Raw genomic sequence first — 17,539 nt, 5'->3', positions numbered from 1 at the left:
ACACAATATTAGATTTAAAAAATAATTATAAATATTAATTAATATTAATTAGACCCCGTACTTAAAAAAAGTACAGCGGTCTATTGAGTTTGTTTTATTTTATAATATAACTTATTTATATAAATTTTCTATGTAATATTTTTGCTGATATCAATATTGATACATTTTTTGACCATCCCTATTTGACTGTTGAATGATATGTGGCAAGGCTAAAAGTGCTTGCAACATGCCGCCAAAAACACCAAACGAAATGAAACGAAACAAAACAAAACTCATCACAATTGCCAAGTTGGCTTAAGCCAGCATGATTATCATCAAACCAGGCTGGCAAGCTGGCATAAGGTATTAGGCAGAAGGCGGCTGGTGGGGCAGTGGGCGTGGCAAGCAGGCACATCAATGCGGCTTAGCAACAACAGCTGCCACACTGATAACAGCTGCACAGCAAAATTTATAATAAAAGAGCGAGCGAGAGAGCGAGAGTGAGAGAGAGAGAGATGCAGCAGAGACACAAAAGTCAATGACTTTATTGTGGCACGCCTACTCCACTCTCCACTCCCCTCAGCATCCGTCTGTGCATCCTCTTCCACCCCCCACTCTGCCCCTTGTTGCATGTGCATTAAAAGTGCTGGCAGCTGGAAATAGTTGCTGCTGTTGCTTGCCGCAGTTTGCTGCATAGTTTGCTTGCCATTCTAATTGGAATAGTTTTCCATTCACCAACAACCAGAACTTTCTAATTTAAATATCGGCAAAAATATATTACGATCGGCATACGCTGCGTATACGCAATGCAATCAACTCACCCAACACTTGTATCTCCACATTGCGCCTAGAAGTCTGCTTCTGTTTATTTTGAGCCATACACGTATACGTCCCGGCATCCTCCAGTCGCTGCAGCTGCTCGATAATTAAGGTGCCATTGTTGTAGGCCCGCTGTCGCCGATTTATGGGCAACGTTTGCCCATCTTTTCACAATTTTCACACAAAAATAGCAGCGAAAAAAAAAAACAACGAGAAAATGGGAACAAGAAAATAGCCGAAAAGTTGCCGCAATTAATTGCCAAAAATCGCATAAAACAAACTTGTGCAATTTATGACTCGCTCAATACTCGTATTTTTATATTCTTGACTTTTATGATTTATTGGCGCGTACAGCAATCGATTAAAAATGAAAATTATGAGTTTTATAAAATATTATTTTCTACGAAAAGATTGAGAAATAATTTTTAAACTTAATTGCATAGAAATTGAACAAAAACATGCAATTTTTCAATAGCAAATATATTTTTAATTTAAAAATTACAAAAAAAAAAATATTTTATCAAACGGAAAATTTATTTCAAAAAGATATTTCGTCTAAAAATCAGTGTATATAAATAAAAGCCAAAACATGCAAACTTTTTTTAAATTAAATTTTTTTTTACTTTGAAAAATATTCAATTTAAATAAAATAAAACCTAAGTCATTTAAAAATCTTATCAAATATTAAATCACGAAATTTCGCTGCCTTTTCAAGTCAATTTTAAAGCGAAAAAACTGAGTTTTATGGGAACAAATACAATAACACACTCATATTTAAGGCAGACGCGTATTAATGTCAAATTGATTGCGCTTAAAACAGAAAAAAATCCAATGAAAAGGGGTTGAAAAAAAATGTGGTGCATTCATTTCGTAGTTTTTAATAATAATATTCATTGATATGCGCAATAACAAACATGAGATTTTTAATAACAAATACAGACCAAGGGGCAAAAGTAAACAAATGAAAAAAGCAGGAAAAAACGCAGAAAATACAAATAAATGGACATGCGAGATACAAGTAAATATTAAATGTTAAATGCTAGCAATAATATACATGTATGGATGGCGTATATATGTTAAATATATACTATATATAACATATTTGCTGCTTACCCCGCTCCCAGTGTATTTTGTCGATGGGATAACCAGCCACAGGACATTTAACAATCAAATCAGAGCCAGAGATTCCTGTTATTTTTGGCATTTCCCGTATGTAAGGCAATCCATAGATGTTCACTTTAGCGCTATGTGAGACCCTGCGGCGATATAAAAAATAAAAAACATATACAACTCATAACTAACGTTTAGTGGGGCATGCAACTTTCTGTTACAGCATACAAAAACTAAAAAAATATTACAAGACTTTGTCACTGTGTGTGTGTGTGTATATGTGTGTGTGTGTATATGTGTGTGTGTGTGTGTGTGTGCGAAGGGGAACCATTTGTATACAGTTGCCGCTGCTAAAAAGCCTGACTCGGCAAATTGTTTGGATTTTATGTCGCTTTTGCCAGCAAACAATGCGGCTCCATTGTGCAAATACCCTGTAGGTAAACCTTTAAAGGGTATTTAAGCCAAGCCACTAAGTTGCGGCTCAAACTGAAAGAAGTAAAGTTATAGAACAGCTGCTTATACAGCTGTTTATTTAAATAAAACAATTAGTTTTATTAATGAAATATTATAAAAATAATCTTAACTCAAGCCTTGTATAAATCTAATTAATTAATTAAATATTTCAACAAATCAGTCAAGCAAGCAATTTGGGAATGCTTTGCAGAGCTTTAAGCTAATTTTTTATGCCCCAAAGCAAGTCCAACTATGGATTAATCTATAAATTATTATGAATTTCCCGAAATACTAAAGTTGCTTAAAAGTGGAAATTAAATGAGTTTATGTTACCTTAATTATTTATTAAAATAATTAATTATTTAGATTTATTTAAATAATTAATTATTTAGATTTATTTAAATAATTTCCTGAAATTACTAAAATTGCCTAAAAAAATTGTGATAATAACTTCTAATATCATATTAAAAATTAAATGAGTTTATGATACCTTGATTATTTATTCAAATAATTAATTATTTAGATTTATTTTAATAATTAAATATTTAGATTTATTTAAATAATTAACTATTAAGATATATTAAAATAATTAATTATTTAAATAAATCAGAGACGCAAGTAACTTATAGAAGCTTTGTAGAGCTTTAAGCTGTTGTTTTATGCTGTAGAGCAAGAGTAGCTTTGGATTAACCTTTAGATTAAAGTTTTTCTGCACTTTCAGAAGGTTCAGAAGACTAATTTACTTTTGACTTAGTTGTATTCTAGTGAAAATTTATTGAAAATGTACATTAATCCGAAAATTAATCAAAAAGATATGACAGCTGTTGGCATTTTAACAAATTGTGATTAGTCCTTAGTCTAGAATTTGAGATAACTAAAGAATAAAAATTAGCTTAGATTTAAGCCTTAATACCTGCCATATTTACAGGGTATTTGCTAGTGACATCAGCTGCTATGTTGCATTACAGTTCTAGTTTTTATGCTGCCAAGCTACAATTAAATTTATGATTTAGCATGGAAATGCTTTTTATGCCCCTATCAGAGTATTCTTCCAGCTGCATATGTGTGTGTGAGTGTGTGTGTGGGTGAGTGTGTGTGTGGATGAGTGTGTGTGTGTATTTTATTTATGGAACTGTGGCTACTCACTTGCCAATCGCATTCTGTGCGGTGCAGGTGTATTCACCGCCATCCTCCTCCTTGACATTTGAAATATTCACATGGCTGATGACATCGTCATGGATGGTAACATATTGACCCACTAAAAACCGTGAGCTGTCTGGTATCTGCAAGTGAGAAGAGTGCACAAGATAGTTACAAAAGAGAGAACATAAAATAGAGACAAGAAAATGTGTCAATTAGACGAGAATTTTCACGTTTGCAGTGTAAGCAAAAGAAAACTATGAAAAATTCATGTAAATCGAATTGATTGAAGTTGCATAAAATTTACACTAGGCTTTGGGAGGGAGAAAAGATATAGAGGAGAGTGGTGAAAGCTCAAGGCTGAAGAACGTGCAGAAGTGAGAGTCTAAAGAAAATGGAAATTTATGCAAATAAACGAAACAAATCCTTGAAAAATGGGCAGAGTGAGAAATAGAGAGAGTAAGAAAGTGTAGAAAAGCAAAGCAAATGCCAGCGGCATGTTAAGCATGCCAAGGAGAGAGGGGGAAATACGAGAGGGTAGAGGGTAGAGGTGTGGCAAAAGCGGATAGGGGGTAAGAAAAAAATCAACGCGATTTCGTAAACATTTATGCATGTTCTTTGGTACATCCAGCAGTTTGAACATCATCAGCAAATGCTGCATACTCAATACGATATACGTTGCATGTACACTCACAAAAATTTGCCATACTAAAATTAGGTAAATCTATACTTGAATTTACACCGCTTTGTTCTTAAGATTTGTAAATTGCTGTGTACATAATTTTTTAAATTAACATATATAAATTAAATAGATGTAAATCAATCTTACAGTTTCCTATTAGATCTATATAAAATAATAGTCTGATTTTAATCAAAAGTAGTGAAAAAATATTAGATAATATATTTCTAATAATCTTTGTCCTGACTGTTAAATATATAAATCAATCTTTCAGTTTCCTATTAGAGCTATATAAAATAATAGTACGATTTTAATCAAAAGTAGTCAGAATATATAAGATAATATATTTCTAAAATTTTTGTTCTGACTGTTAAATATATGAATCAATCTTTCAGTTTCCTATTAGAGATATATAATAATAGTAAGATTTTAATCAAAAGTAGTGAAAATATATAAGATAATTTTTCTAATACTCTTTGTCCTGACTGTTAAATATATAAATCGATCTTACAGTTTCCTATTAGAGCTATATTAAATAATAGTCCGATTTAAAGCAAACTTAGTGAAAATATTTAAGACCATGCCAAAAATAATAATATCTGTGAGTTTGGTTAAGTTATCTCCAGAAACAACAACGTTTTTTTTATGCTACAGTATTTTGACATTTTTTTTAATACTAAAATTTGTAGTTTGTTTTAAGATTGAAATGGACTTAAATAAGACAAAGTTTTGTACTAGAAACTATTAAATTTTGGGATAAGTTCGAGATTTTTTTGTATTTAAACTAGCATGTTTTGATTTTTCACAAACTTAAAATAATCCCAAAGTATTCCATAAATTTTGAATTTTTAAAGATTTACGGAATTGCAAAAACCGTATTTGAAATGAGATTTTCGTACACAGTTTTAGAATTGCGAACTCAGTAAACCATTGAATTCGTTTGTACTTGAGTATTCCCTGTTTTCTCTGAGTGTATGAGCAAGCGTCGTTGACGGAAACGGAAACGCTGCCTGCATTTCCGCTCTTTAGCAGATGCTCCTTCTGCTCCCTCTGCTCCTTTTGCTGGTGATGCTCCTGCTGGTGATGATGCTGCTAAGTAAGTGCTCAGCACGTGTGTGTGAAATTCACCTTCAACAACTTCTCTCTCTCTCTATCTCTCTCTATCTATCTCTATCTATCTCTATCTCTCTATCTGTCTATCTGTCGCTTTTGGCACTACCAAGATGCCAAACTGTGTGTGTGTGTGTGTGTGTGTGTTTGTGGGAGTGTGGCAAAGCCAAACTTACCGGAAATCCGTCCAAAGACCATGTAAATTGCGGCAGTGGATTTCCGGTGGCAACGCATTTCAATGATACCGTTGGACCCGGCTGCAGTGTTTGCTCCGAAAACCAATAAAGCAGTTCCGGCGACGCATCTGAAATGATAGATAAGAGTGCTTTAATCTACCAGAGAGTTACACTTAAGCTGCGCATCATTTCGATACTCTTCTCCCTTTTTCTCCCCCTCCCTAAACCATTCCATTGTGAAGTTTGGCAACAAAGCTCACTCTTTATGTGCCATTTTGTTTAATGAGCTCGTTTTGAGGTGCGCGTGTGTGTGTATGTGAGTGTGTGTGTGTGAGTGTGTGTGAGTGTGTACTGTCTACCACAAAGCAAGGTAACACAAAATTTGTATAACCTGCTAGAAAAACGAGAGCAGTTTCAAAAGTTCACGAAATATTACTGAAGTAAAGATTTTAATTGTTAATTTATTTAAAATAGATTTAATTTAATCTGAACAGTTCTTCAAGCGAAAAGTAATTTTTATCATGGTTTTGCCTGTAAATTCAATTAATTAAAAAACTGTTTTTCCTATAGATCTTGATTTTGATTTCAATGCTAAGGGTCCCCCCTTTGGAATTTCAAAAATTAAAAATTTTAAATTTTAAAATTTCATTTTTAATTAACTCCTTATATCATAATCAGTATAAAACAACACTTTAAACTTGATTCTGAGCACTTCCTTTTTTCTGCAAAAAAACATGTCAAATTAAACAAAAATTTTGACTTTTAAAATTCTCAAATCCAAAGTCTGACTAACTTCATACTACCATAACTTTGTCAAAACTGAACCGATTTTCAAGCGAAATGTCATTTTACTCATGGTTTGGCTTCTAAATTCATTCTTAATTCAAATTTTATTTATTTGGAAAATTTTATTATTTTCGACTGTCATAGCCGCTGTTTGATTTCAATGCTAAGGGTCCCCCCTTTGAAATTTCGAAAATTCAAAATTTTAAAACTCAAGTTTTCACTTTTAATCAACTTCTTATGTCATAATTAGTATAAAACAACACTTTAAATTTTATTCTGAGAGGTTTCATTTTTTTGTAAAAAATCATGTCAAATCTGCCAAAAATTTGGACTTGTAAAGTTGTTGGCTCCAAAGTCGAAGCAACTTCAAACTTTCATAACTTTGTCAAAACTAGACCAATTTTTAAGTTGAAAGTCATTTTGATTATGGTTTGGCCTCTAAAATTACGCTGTAATCAAATTAAATTAATTTTGTGACAATTAAAGTTTCCCCTTTGAGTTCTGGTTTCGATTTTAAACCATAGGGTTTTCCATAGGGTCACATCTAGACTCCGCCCTCAACCTTATAAAAAATATAATACTTTCTTTAAAATACTATGCTTTGATTGAAAAATCTATAGCACAATTTCAAAGGATTTTAGCTTCAATAGAGCTACCTCCTAAGCCCGTTGAATGGTCTATAAACTCGGCTCAGCTTGAAGTGTCGTTTGAAAGGGCTTATAACAAAAGCTTTGGGCCACAACCGAAGTTAGCCATGTTTGAAATTTCCTAATAAATAAGCCAGCAGCTTATGCTTTACCAAGTCTTATATACATAAGCATCAGTTGAGCGCGCAATTTAATCATAACTTATATTTATATATTTTACATTTCATATTTGACATTTCTTTCAGTTTTGTAAGTTTTGCTGCATTTGCTTACAATCAAATTGAGATTGAAAATATGCTATTGCAGCAAAAGTTTATTTCTTTTGGCATTTTCATTTTCATTTTCTTCGACTTGGCTTTGCCTTGAGCTTTCACTTCAGCTAAGCGGAAAATGCATTTGACAAGCAAGCAAATGTTATCCAGCTGATGAAAATTGTATCAATTTCCGGTACGGCGAAAAACCAATGCAAGTGCATTTCTTTTTCGCTCTTTTTTTTTGGCGTCGAAAATAAATATCTTTGGCATCGACATTGCCAGTTATAAGCTGCCATATTTATTTGCTGCGGATGCCACAACACGTATACACAACACACACACACACACACACACACACGCACACACACACACAGAGGCAACGTTGACACAATTGCTGCCATTTCCGGTCGCTTAATGGCGCTTCATACATTTTTGGTTGCGCGTCAGAAGCTTTTAACACCAAAGCGTGTGTGTGTGTGTGTGTGTGTGTGTGTGTGTGTGTGTGAGTCTGTGTGTGAGTGTGTTTGTTTGTGTGTGTTAAGCATGCCAATAATATATCGAAATCAATTTCCGCTTGTGCCTAAAAGCAAATCAAAAACGTTGCCAAAGCGCGAATGTGTCCTTATCATTTGTCTAGCTTACATTTTTGCCTGCACTATGGGCGATTTTTCGATTTGTGCGCTCCAAATTCTAATATTCGATAGTACATATTACAATTAAAAAGGGACTTTATTTTTTAGACACTTCCTTTGGACTACAAAATATTTATTTTGTCGTTTGTATGTAAAACACAAAAAAATAAATATTTTAAAGAGATAAAAGTCGAGTGACGAAAGAGTTTCCATGCCCAAATATTTCTGATATCCAATTTTATGATAAATAATATTAAATATAACATTTAAAATATATTTTTATCTGTTACATTTAAAACTAAAAAAAAATTATTTTTACGAGGTAAAAGTCTATCAACGAAAGAGTTTTCATGCCCCAAAATTTTCTGATATCCACTTTTGTGACAAACAATATTAAATTTAATACATAAAAATATTTTTTTTTTTTTGTGTATTTAAAATAAAAAAAAATTTGTAAACGAGGTAAAAGTCTAGTGACCAAAGAGTTTTCATTCCCCAAAATTTCTGATATTTAATTTCGTGACAAATGGTTTTAAACATAATATATACATTATTCTTAAAAACTCGTCAAAATTAAATATAACAATATAAAATATAGTAAATAAATATTTTTTTTAAAAATTCGGCACTGCTCAAAAAAGATTTTTTTGGACATAAAGAATTGGGACATTTATGCCGCAAAAATTTAAACTTGCCCACAGTCCTCTATCTTTCTTTGTGTGTGTGTGTGGGTGTCTCTCATTGTGTGTGTGTGTAGCCCCAAGGCAACTGAATGTTACAATGTGCTTGTTTTGAATGTGTGTGTGTGTGTGTGTGTGTTTAGTGGCTGTGGCTAGATTTTTAGTGCTGGTAATAAAATTAAGTTGTCAGCTCTGCGTTTTATGGCCTGCTTCGCTTTTGTTGCGATTCTTGTCGTTGCTGTTGTTGTTTGTTATTGCTTTTGTTGTTGCTGAAAAATGCCAGCAATTTGCTAAATTAGAAATTAATGAAATGCAATTATGACAAACATTTATTTGTCTGTGGTTTTTGCGGTTCGCATTCGAAGCAAATTTCATGCTTTTGATTTGCTGCCGCAAATTAGACAAGAGTTGTCTATATATATACAAAAACATATAAATGACAGGAAACTGGTGTGTAGAGAGGGGAGATTGTATTGTTTGTATGTTTGCTGGCATAAGTGCCCATTAATCTGGCCATCAAGCACATTAATTTATGATGAGCATCCCCCAAAATCAAGTAGGTCATTTCGGCAAATTTATGATGTGTCAATAATATTACTAATACGCCCCGGCTTACCGCCCAATTGCAGCTCAGCTGTTGATTGGATTTGCTCCCACTCATTGGACACAAAACACTGATACATGCCAGGATCATCCTTCTGCACCTTCTTAATGATTAAACGCGCTGGATCGGTCAGTATCTAAAGGAACAGAGGATTAAAGATATGTTTAGAGACCAAGGCTACAAATCTGATAGAACAAAGCGAAAAAATAAGAGAAAATTAAAGATTTCTTGTGTAAAATATATGCAGTAAACATTCTAGACAAGCAACTCACATAAACCTATTTATAAAAAAAAGTTTCCTATGTAGAAAAAGTTTCTTATATAGAAAAAATGACTATAAATTTTAAATTTAATACAGAGTTTGCTACAATAGAATGTTGCTTTTGTAAATATTACTTATAAAGAGTGTTTACTGTAGTTATAAAAAAATTTTTAATTTTGAAATTTTACTATTTTCAGTATTATTTACTTTCAGCTTGACTTTGAAGTAAAAGTGTGAATATATATTCAGGTGTGTTCCACAAATTTATAACAGCGCTTAAGCTACCGAAAAGCAACTGTTGGTGTTCCTGAAAAAATGAAACCATTGCATTCAAATGTCTAAAATAAATTTGAGAGATTTGACAAAATCAAATATTTTTTAATTTAATTAAAATACCTGTAAATTGAATAAATATGACAAAAAAAAATATGTTCGCTAATATTTAATCTCTGTCATCTTAGAAACACCAACATTTCGAAGGATTGTTTTCAAAAACAATTCTCATCAAAATCTCTAGAGATTTCTGGAACACACCTGATTAAGCTATTTTTTTTATAAATTAAATTCATTGACAAAATAATTTTTTTCTTTGTTTTTTTTTTTAATTTCTTGTTTTTTTTTAAGGTTTAAATATATTTTTCTATAAAAAAAATTGTTTTATTTAAAATATGAAATATTTAAAAATAATATTTTTAATATTAGAATTGTAATTCCCTTGTGTTATTTCTGAGTTTAGAAACTACCTAGATGATTTTAATATTTAAATAATTTTAGAGGCAAACTGAAAAGCAATTAAGAAAAAAAAGTATTTGTATTTTTAGGTTTATAGACTAGTTTTGAATTTTAGTAGTGTAAGCTAAGATTTAAAATATAAAATATTTAAAAATAATATTTTTAATATTAGAACTGTAATTCCCTTGTGTTATTTTTTAATTTAAAAACTACCTAGAAGATTTTAATGTTTAAATAATTTTAGAGGCAAAATGAAAAGCAATTAAGAAAAAAAGTATTTGTTTTTTTAGGTTTATAGACCAGTTTTGAATTTTAGGAGTGTAAGCTAAGATTTTACCTCGACGCGATTGTCGCGTAGTATGGGTTTGCCATCGTGCAGCCAGTTGACATCGTGCACCGGATGACCAGAGACAATGCATTGGAATTGCGCATCCTTGTCCACATCAACGGTCTGCACCTGCGGCTGCAGATGCGCTGTCAACGGAGCTGAAGGGGGAGAAATGATGGTAGTGTTGATTTATAAGTAAGTATCGATGAGATGCACTCTCTCTCTCGCTCTCTCTCTCTCTCTCTAACGATGGTCTGCTGTCAACTGTCTACTGTCTGCTGTCCACCGTCTACAGTCTCTGCACTTACCTGTCACCGTGAGCGACACTTGAATTGTCTCCTCGCCTGCTGTATTGTTTACCCAGCACAGATATTTGCCACTGTCCTCGAGACGCGCCTGCAATGGCATAAATCAATGGCAATCACAATATTTGGCTTTCATTTCCATGCTGACAATTGAAGGCACAGCAAGTGGACTAAGAGAAGGGTTAAAGGGGTAACGTACCTTGGTGATTTTGAGCAGACCCGCGGATACAATGGTAATGCGTTCACTCAACTGCAACGGCAGCAGCTGCTCGTTCTCCTCCTTGAACCAGCTGCAAAGATACAAAGATACAAAATGAACATACGCATAATGTATAACGTTGATAAAATGCATCTTAATCGAATTATAATGACAATTGCATTGTCAATTGTACATTATCAATATAAATCGCTGGCTATTCAATTGTGTCCCACTGTGGCCTTTGATTGCCGATTGTTGTTTGCTTTCAATAGGCTGTTCAATTGATTACGGCATTCCATCAAAAGGAACCACCAAGTGGCTGAGAGAAATGCACAGAATTGCATTCTGATTGCTTTATTTGAAGAGTACTTATGATGAGCTGACTCTTAAAAAGGCATGTCTCATTTTGCATAAGCTTGAACATTATTTTTTTTCCAAGTGTTTTCAGTTATTATTTCCTTTAAATAAGCCTAGACAAGTTTCCCTTACAAATTACAGCTTTTTGAGCCTGAATGCAAGCGCTGTACAATTTTTACAGCATACTTTTAGGATGTTCTTTTTTAATTTTAACTATTCTCTTAAAAGTATGCTATACTTTTTGTAAAGCCTTTGACTAGGAACAATTTCATTTGTTTCTTACTCATTTCGGTTAAATATTAAACTAAATTTTAAGAATTTCTACAATTTAAAAAAATAAAATGATTTCAATATCGAAAACGAACCTTTTTATTATGAGCACAAAGTAGACCGCTAATAACAATTCAATAGTTACACATTTTAAAAATTTCTTAGATACTTCAAGCTCAGAATAAATTAAATATGATGATTAAATTTAAACCCTAAGCTCTGCTAGTTTTTATTGCCTAAAGCTTTTTGTATTTTAGCTGTTCTCGTTTTCTACCGAAGCTATAAATTGTTGATTTTTATTTTGGCCATTTTCCAATTGTTTTCCCATAAAAGCGCATTGAAATTTCGTGTTATTTGAATTGGTTAAAAAGCGAAAATTTCTTTTGATTATTTTCATATACGTATATATTTTTGTTTAATATTAATTCTGTGAAAATATCAATTGGAAAAATCAACAGAGCAACGCATTTCGCAGGCGCGTGCCATAATCTGTTTGATGTTTGCTTGCAGACTCCCCCACGCCACATCTTGTGGCAGGTTCTGCTCTCTTCCCCTTTCTCCTACCACCTGCTGCCTTTGCAATGAAGCAGTGCAAATTCTGTTGCATTTTTAATCAAATTATTGATTTTAATTTGGCTTTAATTGCACTTGAGTGCGTTTCTCGTCTTGTGGCGATGATGGTCTGCTGCATGTTGCATGCAACGACTGGCATTTTCTTAATTAAAATCATGGAAAATCATGCGAACTCGTCAAGGATCCACAGGACACTCAGCCATATGCTGAAATGTAATCGAAATATGCTCAGGCGATTAATGACGTGGGCGTGGCCAAAGGCGCTGAAGTATTTGCACAATGGCAATGGCCGAACAAAAGAAATGGCGAGCAAAGAAGAAAACTATGCAATAAAAATGAAAATTATTTATAAAAATATATGTATATATATTTCTAAAAGGAGCTGCCTCCGAAAATGGAAACGAACCGCGACAGCGTCATGCAACATGCCAACTATTTAAACATTTATGAGCAGCAACAGCAACGGGACTCCAGGATACGGACGTTGCACAAAACAAAGCTGCAAAGCAGCAAAGCGAACACACACACATACAATCGCAGTGGGAGAGAGACAAAAGAGAAAGTCGCCGTTGTTGTCGCCTCGCTGACTCTCGTTTGTGTTGGCATCATCTTGGGGCAGCTCGTTGCAAAGCGGCAGACATCACACAAAAAAACCAGAACGAAACAAAAAATTATCGACGGCAAGTCGAAGATTTAATATCCTTGCAGAGTTCTGTATTTTACTCATTGTTCCTATGGCAGTCGAATTTTCCAACCAGCCGATAAAATTGTCTCAGCTACGTTGTGTAAAAATTTCAGCTTACTAGCTCATACGGTTCAGCTTACTAGTAAAATTTTTTCCAAGTTTTCTATTACCTTGGAAGAACACAATTTCAAATTAATATTTTGTAAAATTGATTAAGATATCTTCAAAAACAAGAAAGTTTTTCACAGTAAAGATTAATTTTAGAACAATCATAACTATTACAGCTATATAATCCACTATGAACCGATATCAGCTTATTTTGATAAGAATGTAATAACAAATGCACATTCTTTGAAATTTCTTGGGATATCTTTAAATTCAAAAAAATTAATCTTGTTTTTTTTAACATGCGAAAGCAGTAAATTAATAAGAGCAAAATGTTTTGCTTATCTAATAATTTCTTTTTAATCAAAAATCGTTTCTTTTATTGCCTACAAAGTGTTTTATCAATAACAAAGCATCTGAATCAGAGAATTCTAAATTACTATTTTGGTTATCAATTTTAATACATCACAATCAAAAATTTTTGGCTTCATGTTTGTATATAACTCTTATAGGCTATTTCCACGACCACTCACATTTGGCTCATTTGGTCACATTTGGATGTGGCTCATTTTTGGCTTTCCACGACCAAATGTGAAACTGTTAAGACACTCAAAGCAAAACAGCTGTTCGGCTTCTGTGCACAAATTACAAAAAGCAGACAATAACAACATTTTATTATTTATTATGATATTTTAATTTGCGCAAATTTAATGCCTACCGATTTTATTGATGAAAACAGCTGATTAAGGTGATAATTGCTATTTTTTAAGAGTTTATCGATAAACATCGCGTGTTCGATAGAAAAATACTAAAATTCACGGGATCGAATGACAAAATATCGGCTCATTCATTATGGATGAGCCAACATCATCATCCGGATTTTGTACTGAAATGAAGTCCACATTCGGGCCGGATGATGAAAATGGCGTCGGATGAGCCAAATGTGCTGTCGTGGAAATAGCCTATTATTCTCCTGAGCTATTATTCAAATGATATCGATTCTTTGTCATTACTTTACAAGTTTTTTCACACAAAATATTTGCATTCATTTGCTTTAAAATAATTGCAGACTAAAATTGTTTTAATTTAAAAACTAAATGATATTGCATATACAATTTTTGATTTCACTCCAAAACAGCTTAAAATTTATTTATTTAAATATGTGACTAATATAGAAATTGAACTTAATTTTTTTTTACGAAATAGACGTTGCACATTTTGTGACTAATTTATAAGACCCTTTGCAAGGGTATAAGTACAGTGAGGTCAGAGCGACAACAGCGCATATCCTGGCGTTGCATAGTTCTTATGCATGCAGCACGAAGGACACCGACTACAATGACCCATTATTCTCATGCATTGCATCCATCGGCTGCATAAAAAGCAATGCATGTTTTAGCACTTGATGATGAGCCAAGTGGCAACTGTGGCATGTGGCAAGTGGCATGTGGCAAGTAGCAAGTGGCAAGTGTGTCCTGTGGCCAGTGATTACCTGTTTGCAGGGGCGTGGCAACCTTCGACAGAGGGGCATTCAAAAAGCAATTTGCCATTTTGGCCATAAACGTTGTTCGTTTGATTGATTTGCGCTCGTCACTGAAAACGACGACTCCTGGGAAATCTTCCATAGACACTTCTGAGGAGTCCTTGTCAGGCAAGAAGATAAATGTTGCCGCTTTCCACAATTGACACATATGAAATGACTTACACACACACACACTCACATTTAAACAAATATGAGATATATGAAGTCAAAAGTCATGAACTGCGTGTGTCAAATGATATTGCCAATATTATATGGGCCATAAAATGACAAGTTGCGAGTTATCCTTGAGTTGTACTCTCATGAATAAAAAATGACCTTTCAGTCAGGCTAGATGGAATAAATCTTGAAGACATTATGCTTTAGGCAAGCTAACAATAACATGTTCTATTGGAAAAGTAACTAAACTAAAGATTTCTGGTTTATATTTCTGTTTAAGAAGTGAAATATTCTTGGATTTAGGCTAAGGTCTAAAAATTATATTTATTTATAATCTGAATATTTAAGTTATTTACTAGTGTAAGTATATTAAACTACACTCACAAAAACTGGTTTGATTCAAGAACGTTTTCGTACCTTATATTTTAAGTGCAAACAAGAGGAAAAGTATTGATCAATGAAAAACAGCTTATAAATCAAGCATTTTTCAAAATCTCTGTAAGAAGTGTAAATTCTTATTTCTAATGGTTTGAACAATTCAAGAATTTTATATACAGAAACTTTCGCTAAAATATGTTAAAATGTAATTAAAATATTTATATTGAAATCTTTATTTGAAAGTAATTATTCAAATTTAAATAACTTTTTATTTATTTGAATTAAAAAACAGCAAATAATAGGGATTTCGCAATTATATTTCTTTTTTAAATCAAGAATTTTTTAAAATCACTGTAAGAAGTGTAGTTTTTTTTAGCTTTAATGGTTTGAGCAATTCAAAAATTTTATATACAAGATCTAGAAAAAGTTTTGTGAAAATATCTTAAAATGTAATTAAAATATTTATATTGCAACCTTTATTTAAAAGTAATTATTCTAATTTTAATCACTTTTTATTTATTTTTTAGCTATTGGCCCTCTGTTTTAGGCCCACTCTTATTTGCTAAAACCATTTTTAAAGTATTTATGGAAACTAACCAAAATACATAACATTTTTAGAGAAAGTGCAAAATTTTAAATAAAAAATGTATTAATTATTAAAATTATATTTTATAATATTTATAATATAATATTTTTCCTTAAAAAAAATTCCCAAATTATGTTTACCTATTTTAAAGAATCTAAGAAATATTTCCTTAAAATTCAGTCACTGTTAAAATAATAATAATTCTACAATAATTCTGTCAAGAACTACATTGCATTTACTTATCTTTCTGGCCAAGTAAGTGCCACAAAGTGTGGCATGTTCTAAGAGTACTAACATCCATTTGCAATTATTTACTATGCCTGAGAGAGCCTAGTGTTAAACTATCCATAAGTCTTGGCAGCTTCAAAATGGCTACGCAGGACACAGCGGGCAGGACATTTTAGCTTTCCATGTCGTTCACATTGAACAATTTACCTGACATTTTTTATTATGTTTCTATTTTTAGGTTTTTTTTTTTACTTTTCAACAATTTCTGCTGAAGTTTTTTGCGTTTACTTTTTTTCGGCTTTTTTTTTTTTTTTGGGCAAAAGTGCTAAATATTTCACATTGTCATAAAATGCGTGTGGAAAGTTTGCGCAGCTGTCTCGCTCCCACTGTGTTCCCTCTCTTTCTCCACGCTGTTTAAAAAACAGCTGCTGCTGTAAACTGTGCCACAAAAAAAGAGAAGCAAAACCTGCGGCTGTTGTTGTTGCTCCTGTTTGTGTTTGGCTGTTGTTGTTGTTGTGCTGTTGCTGTTGTTGTTGTTGCTACTCACCGATATGTTGGCACCGGATGTCCTTGAGCAATGCACGGCAACGTTGTTTGGCCATTAAGGACGACATGCCGCATCGAATGCTTCTCCACATTAATGCGGGGCTGAACCATGCCCTTGGGCTCGGTTACAATAATGCGGCCGGGATATGTGGAAATTTGTATTTCACCTGCAAAAATTCAAAAAAGATTGAAAACAAAACAAGATGAGCAAGAAGAAGAAGCAGCTACAAGCTAAAGGTAAATGTAAACATATGTACATATAAACATACTGACAGCTGCCGTTTAATTCTTTTAAGGATCATACTATTCGTGCTTGAAGAACAGCTAATGTATCATATGAAAGTTATTAAATTATAGATCAACAATATTTGTAGATTTTGGTAATACACCATTTGGTTCAAAAGATATTCAACTTAACTATTATTTTGGATTTTTTAAAATAAAATTTATGGAAATACTCTTATTTGTAAACAGTAAATAGTAATAACCAAGGCTGCAAACCTCCAAAATTTTGTTAAAGTTTCGGTTCGGCGGTTCGTACCATAGAGCAAGACATGGGTTCGGTTCGCGAATTGGTTTATATACCCTCTGAATCCAAGGTCTAGGTTCGAACCTTGGTTCAATTTCATACAAAAAAATATTTTTACTGTTACACATTTTTCTCTACATTTGGAACTTATTTAATTTTTTTTTTAAGAAATCAATTTTTGATGTTAATTAAAATTTATTTGAAGATTCAAATATGACTTATTTTAATCCGAAGTCTCTAAGTATTATTAAAAAAACAATAAAATTGATGTAGTTATTTTTTTTTGAACCGAACTTTTTACTTAAGAAAGCGGTTCGGTTTAGGTTCGGGCTCGCAAAGTAAATAATTTCAAGGGTTCGGTTTATGATCCGGTTTAGGCTGAACCCGAACCGAACCGGTTTGCAACCTTGTTAATAAATGTTTTTATTTGCAACTTTTTAAATAAGAGTTCTTTCTTGGTTTTATTAAAAAAAAAGTCACATTTTGTAATTGCTGATTAAAAGTTGCAAGTTAATTATTTTGCAGTTCTTAATTAAAAATGTGTAATAAGTGTTTTTTCATAAATTTTTAATTAAAATGTTTAAATAATAAATAGATTCAAATTTATATAAATATAATCTTTTAGTATATAAATTTGCTTATATTTGTATTAACATTTTAAATAAATTGCAAGTAAATAAAAGCAATC

General features: G+C 32.5%; 1 protein-coding gene across 2 annotated transcripts in view; it reads right to left on the bottom strand.

Annotated features, from left to right (window-relative positions):
- LOC117788765 (Down syndrome cell adhesion molecule-like protein Dscam2) overlaps window positions 1–17,539 on the bottom strand; it is a 45,288-nt gene that overhangs the window by 14,896 nt on the left and 12,853 nt on the right. For both annotated transcript variants that reach the window (XM_034627627.1, XM_034627628.1), the window contains exons 5-13: window positions 16,324–16,489; window positions 10,896–10,986; window positions 10,700–10,787; window positions 10,401–10,549; window positions 9,082–9,205; window positions 5,467–5,594; window positions 3,508–3,644; window positions 1,912–2,054; window positions 801–962 (exon numbers count right to left, since the gene is read on the bottom strand). In XM_034627627.1, the coding sequence (XP_034483518.1) occupies window positions 801–962; window positions 1,912–2,054; window positions 3,508–3,644; window positions 5,467–5,594; window positions 9,082–9,205; window positions 10,401–10,549; window positions 10,700–10,787; window positions 10,896–10,986; window positions 16,324–16,489 (1,188 nt within the window). The remainder of the gene's footprint in view (window positions 1–800; window positions 963–1,911; window positions 2,055–3,507; window positions 3,645–5,466; window positions 5,595–9,081; window positions 9,206–10,400; window positions 10,550–10,699; window positions 10,788–10,895; window positions 10,987–16,323; window positions 16,490–17,539) is intronic.

The sequence above is a fragment of the Drosophila innubila genome (assembly GCF_004354385.1).
Source record: "Drosophila innubila isolate TH190305 chromosome 3L unlocalized genomic scaffold, UK_Dinn_1.0 0_D_3L, whole genome shotgun sequence".
In the NCBI taxonomy this organism is placed as follows: domain Eukaryota; kingdom Metazoa; phylum Arthropoda; class Insecta; order Diptera; family Drosophilidae; genus Drosophila; species Drosophila innubila.
Note: the sequence above shows the minus strand (reverse complement) of the source record. Positions and strands in the feature narration are given on the sequence as shown.